We start from the raw sequence: 12,735 nt of genomic DNA, 5'->3' as shown, positions 1-12,735 counted from the left end.
GAGGATGAGAATGAAAATGGCGGCCTCCCAATCTCTGGCCCTGGAGCCCAAAGCTCGGGGCCCCCCTCCTCAGTGAGCCATCAGAGAAAAGCAGTCAATCACTCCTATCTCCCTGGTCTCTGACCACACTCTGTGCTCATCCAGCCTGTGACCAAGCATTTCTATCTCAGGCACGTGACCCCATTTCAAGTCTCCAAACCTTGCAAGCTCCTGCAGTGTGCACCTGTGCCATTCCTCCCAGGGGAGGGAGGCGGGGGAGGCGGTTTGTGGCGGTTCTGCCACTTGCCGGGCCCCTGGTCCTAGAGCAGTCACCTGACCGTGCCTTGGTTCACAGTTTATGGCAACCCCGAGCTGAGAGCCCACTCCTGGGCTTGCTGATTACAGCCGTCTTCCCCACTCCGATGCCTGGGAGCTCTGCCACACTCAGGCACCTCCTGAGACCACATTGTCCCACCTAGGATTCTGCCCCGCTTCACCACCTGAGCACCTTTCAAGCAGGGGCGTCATTCACAGGGGCAGACTTCTAGAAGTTCTGATTTTGTGCTCCACCACTCTATCACTTTCCAGTGCCGGCTGATGAGGCTCCCTCCCCCACATGGTTTGTCTTCCCATATACCGCCTTGGATTCACTTCTGCACACCTCCTACCTTGCAGAAAGTGGTCGCTTTTCTATTTGTAGAGTTTCATCTATTCTTTTCTTAGATCTCCGTTTGAGTTTGCAGGTGTTCAGAATGATTTGATAGATATCCGGCTGAATTCCTAGGACCAGATGAAACTAAGGTCTCCTACTCCTCCGTCATCTTGGACTATCTGGGGGTTGGGGGGCGCGGAGGCAGGGGGTGGGGGAAGGGGAGAATTTGTAGCCATGTTTACACACCACCACACGCCTTTAACACTGTTTCACAAGCCAGCAAATCCTTGCTCATTGCTCACCTTTTTACAGTCTAAAACTTTGGGTCATCATGGTATTCTACATCTATTACTACATTGATTGTTGATGTGCTTGTTCAGCGCATCTTGTTTTCCTGGGCTGTGAAAAATAGGGTTTTCCTGCCCTGCCAGTACTGCCACATGTGTGCCATTAGAGAGCTCCAAGTTTTTTTTCTGTATACTTGACATTATTTATTTATTTATTTGAGAGAGAGAGAGAGAGCACGCGCATGTGCGGGGTGGGGAGCATAGGGAGAAGGAGGGGGAAATCCCTGCGCACTCCCTACTGCGTGGGGAGCCTGATGCAGGGCTTGATCTCACTACCCCGAGATCATGACCTAAGCCGGGTTCTTACCCAACTGAGCCACCCAGGCATCCCTAGAGAGTCCCAGTTTGATGAATACATATGTATGTGCCTTTTTTTCTTCTCTTAAGATTGCCAACACTCCTGGTAACTGAATGTGTGCTGGTTTACATGACTCCGGAGCAGTCGGCCAACCTTCTCAAGTGGGCAGCCAGCAGTTTTGACACTGCCATGTTCATAAACTACGAACAGGTAAATGGGAGCACAAGACATTTGCATTCTGCATATATGCCCATGGTGGCTTAACACTCTCCAAGCAACCTCAGTACATATTCCCATTTATTCTTTTCCTTCTGCCTCTGGCCACTCACATACCTCCTTTTTCATTGATTCTAGCAATTCCTAACATCCCTCATTTCTTGATTTCCTATGAACTTACAGCCAGAGTTTTTGGAACTTCTATTTGGCCTCTGTAAAAGTTTTTTGAGTTCTTCTTTTATCATTGTATTTACGGTAGAGTCATAGACCTTGGTAGAGGGAATTTGGGCTGTCCTGTAGGTGTAGGGGGTAGCAAACTCAGAATCCTTCAGAGGCAGGCCAGTGATGCAAATGGATGAAGTTGGCTAGTGTGGGGCAGGCGGGAGTGGTGGGGACTATGGTTAACCAGAGCATCCAGGTCCCATCTCATGGGAGGGGCTCCTGCTCAGTGCCAGCCAGTTGGTGGGTGTCTGAGCCTAGAGTTGAGAACTCCCAATTTTTCAGGAGAAGTTACAATGCAGGATTTTAAGATAAAATTTCCTGATTTCTAAGATCACTGAGTTTGGACCACTGGCTGCCTGTTTTTCTCTTCTGATCTAGTGGAAAGGGTTACGCTTTAGAGGTTTGGAATTATTCAGCCTGGGTCTGAATCCTCGTCCTGGCTTTTATCCATGGCTGTGTGACCTTAGGAAGAATTGCATGGTGGTTGGGAGTCCGTGCTCTGGAGGTAGACTGCTTACCTGTGTGACCTGGACAAGTTTCATAACCTCTCTTTGCCGGTCTCCTTATCCAAAAAATGAGAATAACAGTCCCGACTTCATAGAGTTGTAGTGAGAAGTAAGTGAATTAATTTGTACAAGAGCATTTATGGCATTGCCTGGCTGTTAGGCAGGCATGAGCTATTCTTTGGATCTCTCTGAGCCCCAGGTCCTTGTTTTTAAAGGGATAACTTCTCTGGATTATTATGGGAACTCGTGAGATGATGTGTAGCAGTGTGCATGTGACAAGTACGGTAGCTATTTTTTTTGCTTCTTTCATTTTGCTTTTATTGATTTTACTTTATTTTTTTATCTCATTTTATTTTTAAATTTTATTACAGACAAGAGCAGTAAAGACCTTACCCACTGCAACATACTTACAGACAGATCTAAGGCTAGACCTGGTTGACCTTTTTGCCACCCCATGCCCCAGGCCAGATTCTTATATAGGTGGTTCTTGGTTGAGTTTTCTTCCTTCCCTCTCTTTAATTGGGGGCACTCCTCAGACTCAGTCTGCAGTCCTGGTGAATGGGTGTAACAGTAGCCAGGTTTCACTCCGTTGTCCATAGCAGTCCCTAAACTGGCTCAATACCCACCTCCCATCCTCACTTTGTGAATGATAAACATTTAACTTAATTTTCTAACAAAGACAAAATCATCAGCATCCTCATGTGTATTAATTACTCCCGTGCCTTCCATGGTTTTCTGATCAGTAGTTTATTTTATTTTATTTTTTTTAAGATTTTATTTATTTATTTGAGAGAGAGAGAATGAGAGACAGAGAGCACAAGAGGGAAGAGGGTCAGAGGGAGAAGCAGTCTCCCTGCTGAGCAGGGAGCCCGATATGGGACTCGATCCCAGGACTCCAGGATCATGACCTGAGCCGAAGGCATTCGCTTAACCAACTGAGCCACCCAGGCGCCCCTGATCAGTAGTTTAAAATGACAAAAACTGTATAAATATAAATGATGAACATGTCAATACTGATGTAAGAAGGATAGCAACTTTGTAGAATTTGTTGACTAGCAGGCACATCCCATAAGTTTTACATGTCTTAACTTATTTGATTATCACAATAGCCCCCCAGGTTTTGTGAGAAGGGGACTGAAGCACAGAGGGATTAGGCATCTTGCCCACAGCCACCCAGCCTCACAGCTAGAGAGTGTCAGGCCAGGATATCAACCCAGGCAATGAAACAACAGAGCATGTATTCACAGACACCCTTCAATTCTGAAGGAATAGCAGGCAGTGTGACCTTAGTGCCCCATAAGCCTCACATATCCACCAAAAAAGAGTAATACTGGGTGTTGTCTGGCGATGTCGTCACAGGAACTCTGGGCATCATTTTATAAAAGCGATGAAGTTTTGATACCTTTTGTGTGACAGGATAATAGCATATACGCTATGGTAATGTACACTGTGTCATCTGTGTGTATATACACATTAATGGTTTTTTAAACTGGTTTTAAAATGGTTCTTTATTCAAAAAGTAACAGCACATGCACAGTTTTTTAAAAACCAAATAGTATAAAAGGGTAGGTAGGGAAAGGCATGTCTCTCTCCTACCCTGGAATTTAGCCCTCTAACATGGGAAGCAACATGGCCAGATTCCAGAATTATTCTGTGCATATATAAATGTAGACAGAGTTGTGTTTTTTTTTTTCTTAAAGGCAGATAGAAGCATATTCTACACATTCCTCTGTACCTCACCTTTCAAAAGTTTATTACCTAAGAAATCATTCCATATCTGTGTCTGTGTCTGTATCTACATGTATATCCTCTTCTTTTCCTGTTTTCATGGCAGTGCAATATTCCATTAAATGACCATGCCAGAATTTCTTTAACCCCAGATGATGGGTGTTTAACTTCTTCCCAGATCCTTCCTGTTATATGTAATGTTGTTGTAAACATTCTTGCACCCTTGTGTGCACACAGGAGTAGACCCGCAGAACAGCATGCTAGCAGGCCAAGCACAGCCCATCCAGCTGCCCTTCTAGGGGCTGTCTCAGTGTACGCCCTTGTCAGCCTTGTGTACTGTGCCTGCACCCGACTCCATGACCTGCCCTGGGTATCAGCCTTGACTGGTTAGAAATAGAGTGGTATCGTCTTATTTTGCATATTCGAGAAACAGAGAAACCCTTGTGGCTGTGCCCAGCCTCCTCTTTCCCTTCCCAGGTGAACATGGATGACCGGTTTGGACAGATCATGATCGAGAACCTGCGGAGGCGACAATGTGACCTGGCGGGAGTGGAGACCTGCAAGTCGTTAGAGTCACAGGTCAGAGAGTGAGGACTCTGGTGCCCTGAGCCCCCAAGGGAAGGGCACCTTCCCTTCACACATCTGAGAAGCTGGGGCTCCACGGGGGCTGCTAATTCATCAGGCTAGGGAAGTCCAAGCCCTTGGTATGGAAAATACACATGGACATTTCCTATACCCTAGGATTTAAAACTTCCATCATGCGGATTTTCAAACAATATGAAAGCAGAGGGAATAGTAAAAGGAACAGCGTGTGCCCATCAGCCCATTTCAGTAATTCACATTTTGTCCATATTGTTTTATTTATCCCCAGTTTTTGTTGGTATTATCACTGGAGTATTTTAAGGCAAATCCCAGACAGTATATTGTTCTGCCCATAAATGCTTCAGTATGAATTTCCTACCAGTAAGGACTTTCTTCCCCCTGGGATCATGGTAATACCATGGCCACACCTCACAAATCAATCAGAACTCCTTCATAGCACACACTACGCAGTGTGTGTTCAGACTCCCGAGTTGTTTAGAAAAAAAAAAAAATTCTATAGTTGGTGTGTTTGAAATAGGATCCAAACATGGTCCAGTCTTTGTACTTGACATGCCCCTTAAGTTTTAAGATCAAGTGAAGTTTCTTAGAATCTTATAGACCTTGTTTTAAAGACTTTATTTATTTATTTGAGAGAGAGACAAAGACAGCATAAGCGGGAGGAGCAGGGGGCGGGAGGTGGAGAGAGAGAATCTCAAGCAGACTCCACATTGAGTACGGAGCCCAACTCAGGACTTGATCCCAGAACCCTGAGATCACGACCTGAGCTGAAACCAAGGGTCAGACGCTTAACCGACTGCATCACCCAGGCTCCCCACTGAAATCTAATAGATTTTTCTAAATATCTTCTTTTTTTTCTGCCTCCATTAAATAGGTTAGATTTTACATGTCTTCGTCACATTACCACTCGAATGCTTTCAAAAACTGTTGCTCCTAGAGAAGTTTCTTTATTTCTCTTTAATATATACTTTAGTGACTTCTCTCCCATGTTTGGTGTAGAAAATTGGAAAATAAAAAGAAGGAAGATAGGGGCCAGGATAGGCTTCCGAAAGATTTCTAAGATAAATTTTCATGTGCTTAAAGACTGTTTTGGATTTTTATGCCAGTGCCTTGTACCTTCTCCATTTCTCTCCACCACACATTCTAGAAAGAACGGCTCCTGTCGAATGGGTGGGAAACGGCGTCAGCAGTTGACATGATGGAACTGTACAGCAAATTGCCTCAAGCTGAAGTGAGCAGGTGCGGGATTGCCAATAGTTAGCCTCGTGGCGAACAATTATGAGTTAAAGACAACTACAACAACAACAACAAACCCTCAAACCCTAACTAGACTTATTTTGAAACAGGTTAATCTGCTAATACAGACTAACCATTGATAGCACCTTGAGAGTAACTCATTAGCCACCCACTGAGATAGGGTTTATGCCAACACAGATTATTTTAGTCAAAATAAGCAATCGCACCTGTAACACTCCCAGAACACCCTCTGCAAGTGGAAATTTTGCACAATCCCTGTGTTTTGGAGGAAGAGGAGAATGATGTTGTCCAAGGGCTTCAGGGAAAAGTCTGCTCGCAGATTTTTAAACGGACTTCTCCCCTCATTATAAAATAGATTGTTTGAAAACAATTTTCAAGCTATGTATGATGTGCCTGAAATACAAAGTAGTTTCGCACTCTGTAGCTGCACCTTCAGAAATTGCTGTTGTTAATAAATTGAGGTGCGTTTTTCTGTGTGTATATAAAGGTGAATATTTATTGATATATAGGTTTCTGGTTTTTGAATCAGTAGATTCATATTACATGCATTGGTCTATAAATCACCATCCTCTTTTAGAAACTTAACAATTGATTGTATTTCTCTTCACGTACCAAAATATACCCAAATATAGAAGGTTCCCGTGTCCCCTTCAATGATGTATAGTATTTATATTGTTATGTGGCTGGATTAATCAGTGATAATAATTTTATAGTAATTAAAAAGTAGCATATAGTGCTGGGCATTTAGTTGTGCCTTATTATTTATTTTGTTGTACTTTAATTTCCCTTTTATAAACAACATCACATTTATCTCTGGGCCGTGTTCGTGCCAGCTTTAATTCAGTTCTTGTTTTATCGTTACTTTATACTCCCTGGTTTGTGTTTCCTCTTGTCTCTGGGGACCTACCGGTATAGGTCTCTTACAAGATAATCAGAAGAATTTTAGGCCTTTCTTCTCCACAGAAGTTGCTATTAATTTTTTAGAAGTATGACTGTTTTTTCCAAATGTTTACATCAAGGCCTTGACTGTTTGTGAAAAAGATGTCTCCATGTGATCAGGTCCATGTTTTCTGGAATCTTATAGAATTTTCCTTTCCCACAGGCTGGTTTTCATTTGCTACATGTCAAGGTGCTGTTTTGAATAGCCCTGGTCAGGCATCTAAAGTAGAAATGCTCTAGCAGCTCTTCTGGATGCCCAGCGGGGAGCCCGTAACTGGTGGCAGCTGTCACGGGAGCAACTTTTTCTTAGGCCGTCATTTGTCTTGTGTTGCCATGGCCTTGTGTAGTCAGCGCTGTGTATCCCTGACAGAGGAGGGGAATGAGGTGGGATGGGCTTTTGTCTGTCTGCCCAGGGCTGCGCGAACAGACCTCCCAGGTGTGGGAATGCCTGGTAGTTTGTGTCTGCATTTGCCACGGGGCTTTTGCTGGATACTATGTATAAAAAAGAAGTCTAAGGCAAGCCTGTTTATTTAACAAATACGAGTGCCAACTGTGCACCATGTACTTTCCTAAGTACAGGCGTACAACAGAGATCAAAATGGTCCAAAAGATACGCCTGCCTTGGAGCTTCACGTTCTAGGGAACGGCTTCACAATCTAGTGTCTCCTAAGAGCTGAACTTGGTGCTAAACATCCTGGAGCCTTCATTATGGTGCTGGTGTTTTGTAGAAGCAAATCTGCCTCGTGTGTCTTCTGGGAAGATGAGTTGGGAGAGACAAGTCAAGTACCTTATGCATAGTCACTCTCAGTTCAGATGTGACCCTTAGGCCTGCCTACCAAGACAGGAACAAAAGCACAAATACAGACGTGTGTAGCAAATGCACGTATGTATGCCCCTCCCTCCACCTGCAGCCTGGACTAATGGCAATACCTGAATGTTAGCAATGACTATTGTGAATAGTGGGCATATGGATCATTTTAAATTCTCTTCTTAATACTTTTTGGAAATGTCTGAAATTTCCCCCAGTGTGCCCATATTTTAACAGAAAAAATTTTTAAGCTATTTTATATGTTTTGCATATTTCTTTGTGTGTGTATATGTTTTAAAGTTTACATTTTAAATGCTTTTTTGAAAAAAATCATACCAGCACATGATAAAAGAAAATGGACAGAATAAAGTAATGTAGAGTAAAAACAAAAACCAACTCTTCAATCCTGTTTCCCTCACTACCAGTCTACAACACTTCTTCAAGAGACAAGCGCCATTACCAGTTTCTTCTGTATTTTCCAGAGAAGAGCTATACATATACAAATGCATATACCCCCCACTTTTTCTTTCATAGATAATAGTATGCCCTGCACATTATTTACTACACAACTTAGTTTTTGAACTCTGTGGTAAGCATAAGAGGCTGTTCTGTGTCAAGGCATATAGACCTATTCCATTCTTTCAGATGGGTGCATATTATCTTATTGTATGAATGTGCTTTAATTTATTTAACCCAGCTCTTCTGGTTTAAGGTTTTATGCTATGATGCTGCAGTGAATATTCTGGAACATACCTCTTTGTACTCATAGGGTAAAATCTTTTTTAAAAAAATATTTTTATATATTTATTTGAGAGAGAAAAAGAGCAAGAGAGAGACCACAAGCTAGGGGAGGGGCAAAGGAAGAGGGAGAAGCAGACTCCCCACTGAGCAGAGAGCCCGACATGGGACTCAATCCCAGGACCCTGAGATCATGACCTGAGCTGAAGGCAGACGCTTAACCGACTGAGCCACCCAGGCACCCCTCATAGGGTAAAATCTTAAAGGCAGAATTGCTGAGTAAAAGGATGTGCATTTTCAACATTGATAGAGGAGATCAAGTTGCATGCAGAGAGGTTGTACCATTTTGTAATCTGACTAGTAATGCAGGAGAGCACCTTTCCCCCATGTCCTTGCTAAAATGCATATCAGCCTTTTTTTGATCTTTGTCAATCTGATAGTTGAAAAAGTATTGTATTTTAATGAGATTGAGAGCATCTTATTTTTCTTTTTCGGTGAATATGTCTTTTACCTGTCTTTTAAATGAGTTTTAAAAGTTTTTCTCATGAAATATAACAACTCTTTACAGAGCAGGGAATCTACCCTTTGTCATTTGTGTTGTAAATTTTTTTCTAGTTTGTCATTTGTCTTTTGACTTTATTTATGGTATTATTTTTATAATAAAGATAAAATGGAACCCCACCATACATACTATATTGCACTCTCTTCTTCTTTCTTCTTAGTATAATATGAACATCTTTCCATATTCATAAACTTTGGGTCATCATCTTCATTTTTAATTGTAGAGCTTGATATTGTCCTACTTTTGTTCTCTCCACAGAATAGAGTCACTTGAATTCCTGGATGAAATGGAACTTCTCGAACAGCTCATGCAGCATTACTGCCTTTGTTGGGCAACCAAAGGAGGACATGCACTAGGTACGTGATTTTACTTTTGTTGATTTGCCCTAGAAATGGGGATCTTTTTGTCTCCAAACTCCATAAGACATGCCTGGAAAGAACTAGAGTATTGGACACATGTGTCCAAGAGCCATAGGCAGAAATGAGTTGTTATATCCTCTGGTTTTATAGCACAGAAACCAGATAATTCAGATAAATCATGTGTACCAGCACTAACAAATTGACCGCCCTTTAGAGGTCTCCTCTGACATTTCCTCTGTTGGAAGGAAAGAGACCTTGAGAGTTTAGAGCAGTAATCTTAATAAAAGTAACCGATCTTTGTCTTTTGAATCACCTTATAACCAGGTTTACTAGAGGTCAGGCACACAAATCATTCTGTGTGTCTCCAGCAAACCCATGCACCTATGGGTCAAATTCCTCCCCTTACCTTCTGTGATTAAGGTGAAGTCGCCTCGCCTGGCAGAGGAGGGCCATGGCGGGAGCATGGCCCTTGTTCAGTGTTACTCGCTTCCTCGGTCTTGACCCACTTCCTCCTTTACAGCTGCCCCACGTGGGTCTTGCTTCCTCTGAGGTCCTCCCTTGGGCATCTCTCCAGCCCCGTGGAGACTATTTGAGATCCCAGTGTGACCTTAACTGGAGTAGCCGCCCTTCAGGTGTCCCGCGGACAGCGTCCTGCAGACTCGTCCAATGACATACAGCCTTAGGCAGGGAGCCTAGACAAAACACAGAACATGACACAGCAAGGGCAGCCTCCCGCTCGAACATTCCATGCTGACATGAGGCTGTTAATCATCCCCCTGGGGCTTAGCCATCCAGTAGTTTATAAATTTACCCAACAGTTCAGCCCACAAAATCCTTTTAAATTTGTCTTTTTATTTAAAAGAATTTATTAGTGGGATTTTATACTCTTGTCCACACACAACCCCCAATTTTAAAAACGTGATTCTTAATAGAGACTTTGGAAGCTTCTAAAAAGTCCAGTGAAGAAGAGAAAAATCAGCTGCGTGCCCATCACTCAGAGATAAGCTATGGTAGCTTTTTCCTTCCACTCTTTTTCTAGCTATGTTTTGTTTTTAGCAGAATTGAATTTCTGCGCTTACATACTTGGAGTCCTGATCTTTTACACTTAAGTATCCTAACAGCCATTTCCCCTCACTGTGAGAAATGCTCAGTGAGCATAATTTTCATGGCATTATAAAACTTCTGTCATGACACTATGTCCAGATTGACTCAACTTTGCCACACTTTTGGAAATGTAGCTCTTTTGTAATCCTATTAAGCTGGTTCTAGTTTTCATAAAGTAACAACACCCGGAACATTTTTCTGTAAGGGGCTGCTTTGTGACGTCAGTACTATATATGTGAGGTAAAAATTGTCCCGTCTCTGCATTTGCTTGGGGTTCATTGCCGAGCGGGTAGACTTCTGGAGTTAACCGCAGAGCCCATAAGCTGTGACAGTGCTTTCTGAATCCCTTCAAAACCCCCGTAAACACAGCCTCGTCCAACCCCTTGCTTCCTTGTGGATGATCGCCTCTTACCACGCAGGAGAGCAGAGCTGCGTGAGGAGGTGTGTGGCCTGTGTCCCCAAGCCGATGGCCGTGGGCCTGGAGTTCGGTAGGGCCTTGTTCTCCCACCTTAGTCTGCTTGCTCTGCTCTACGGTGAGTCTCTTAACAGCGTCTGTGTGTTTCCTTCCCTCAGGTTTGAAGGAAATTACTTACTAATCAGTTGGAGGCCCGTGCCGAGCCAGGAGCTGAAGCCACTGACCTTCCCAGAGTTGCTGGGCCACGTTTCCTGGGTGGTGGCCAGACCTGGCCCACCAACCTCATCCCACACCCTGAGAAGCCTCAGCTCCTAGGGCTGTCACATCACCTTCTGTGCCCATTGACTTCTCTTTGAAATAAACCTGTTGTTGCCACTCGCCCTTGCGTTGGTCATCCTCCGCTCCTTGCTCCCCTGGGTGGGCTCTCATTTACCTCCACGTCAGCTGAAACCAAAGATCCCGAATCCTCCTCCAGCCTTGCCTTGCTCCCTCTGAGTCAGCCTCATCTCGGGCCCCAGCATCCACGTGGGGGTTTACCTTGACCTGGGCCTTCACCTCCACCCGAGGCCAGAGCTCTTCTTGGCTCCTGGCTCTGCCCTGGCCGAGACCTGCCTGCTTAAATCCTTCTTGGTTTATTGCAACCGGCTGGATGATGGCCCCTAAAATGTCCCCTCCTGTCCTTCGAACCTCTGAATGTGTTACCTCATACGGCGAAGGGGGTCTGCAGGTGTGATTAAGCTAAGGACCTTGAGATGGGGAGATTACCCAGGAGTATCTGGGGGGGCCCGGTGCAATCACAGGGTCCTTACAAGGAAAGGCAGGAGGGTGGGAGGAGAAGGAGGTGTGCTGGTGGGCCCAGAGAGGAGCAGTGCACGTTGGAGATGGGGAAAGGGCCAAACCAACCATGTAGGTGGCCACCAGATGCTGGGAAGAGCAGGAGAACAGACTCTTGGAGCCTCCAGAGGGAACCAGCATTACTGACAACTTGAGCCCAGTGAAATGGATTCCAGATTTCTGGCCTCTTGAACTGTAAGAGAATATTAGCGTTTTAAGCCACAAGGTCTGTGCTGATCTGTTATGGCAGCTACAGAATACTAACAGAGTTAGACAGATGTGTAGGGCCCAGGGCACTTATCCTGTGATTCAGAAATGTAAGGCCTGTCCACCCCTGACGAACCTTCTGGTTATTGATGGGCCATGAACCTGATCCTGTGTGTGCAGGATGGCACTGAGGAAGCCCCCTGGCCCTCCACTCTCCTAGAGAGAGGACGGCCCCATCTTCCCACCAGGTAGAATCCCCAGTCAGTGTTCTAGAGAGTGGGACAGCATGCCTGTTGGTGGGATTGACTGATACAGTGTGAAATAACATCTAATCACCCCCTGAAAAAGTGACTTCCTTTTCAGGGGTCTTTCAAGTCTTAAGAAGTTCAAGGAGAAGCTCTCAGGCTGGTACTGGTATGTCTTTAACACTCCTGTAACATTCACTAATCCAGTGGTTTTGAAACCTTGGGACCAACAAGCCATTAGTGGTTGGATGGTGAATCCATTTAGTGGATCATGTTCACTATTTTAGAAAACTATAGAATAGAAAATTTTAGCACATAACTAGTATGAAAGGTGAGTATTGCTTTTCGATACTTATTTTTTTTTTAAAGATTTTATTTATTTATTTGTCAACACAAGCAGGGGGAGCGGCAGGCAGAGCAGGCAGAGGGAGAAGCAGACTCCCCGCCGAGCAAGGAGCCCAATGTGGGGCTCGATCCCAGGACTTTTTCCTCCTCTCTGTGCCCAGTGCTTCCTCCTCTTCCTGGAAGCCCAGGACTTGGTGTTCATGGGTCATCATAGGCTTCTTCTTCCCTCAGCCTCCCTCCTCCCACACTTTGGTTATTCATTCATCCATCAAAGGACATTTAGGTGTTTCTAACTCTTGGGTACCGTGAATAATGCTGCTGTGAACATTGGTGTACAAATACCTGTTTGAGTTCCTGCTTTCAATTCTTTTTAG

The 12,735-nt window shown here is 44.3% G+C and overlaps 1 protein-coding gene across 2 annotated transcripts in view; it reads left to right on the top strand.

The window, feature by feature from the left end:
• Nucleotides 1–11,116, top strand: part of LCMT1 (leucine carboxyl methyltransferase 1) — a 76,410-nt gene extending 65,294 nt beyond the window's left edge. For both annotated transcript variants that reach the window (XM_073889875.1, XM_025853858.2), the window contains 5 exons: nt 1,366–1,486; nt 4,426–4,527; nt 5,696–5,787; nt 9,111–9,208; nt 10,889–11,116. In XM_073889875.1, coding sequence (XP_073745976.1) covers nt 1,366–1,486; nt 4,426–4,527; nt 5,696–5,787; nt 9,111–9,208; nt 10,889–10,911 — 436 coding nt within the window. In that variant the 3' untranslated portion in view covers nt 10,912–11,116. The remainder of the gene's footprint in view (nt 1–1,365; nt 1,487–4,425; nt 4,528–5,695; nt 5,788–9,110; nt 9,209–10,888) is intronic.
• Nucleotides 11,117–12,735: the final 1,619 nt, after the last annotated feature.

This window comes from Callorhinus ursinus, unplaced genomic scaffold (assembly GCF_003265705.2).
Source record: "Callorhinus ursinus isolate GAN/ISIS: 27379988/994484 unplaced genomic scaffold, GSC_fseal_2.0 scaffold120, whole genome shotgun sequence".
Classification (NCBI taxonomy): Eukaryota; Metazoa; Chordata; class Mammalia; order Carnivora; family Otariidae; genus Callorhinus; species Callorhinus ursinus.
Note: the sequence above shows the minus strand (reverse complement) of the source record. Positions and strands in the feature narration are given on the sequence as shown.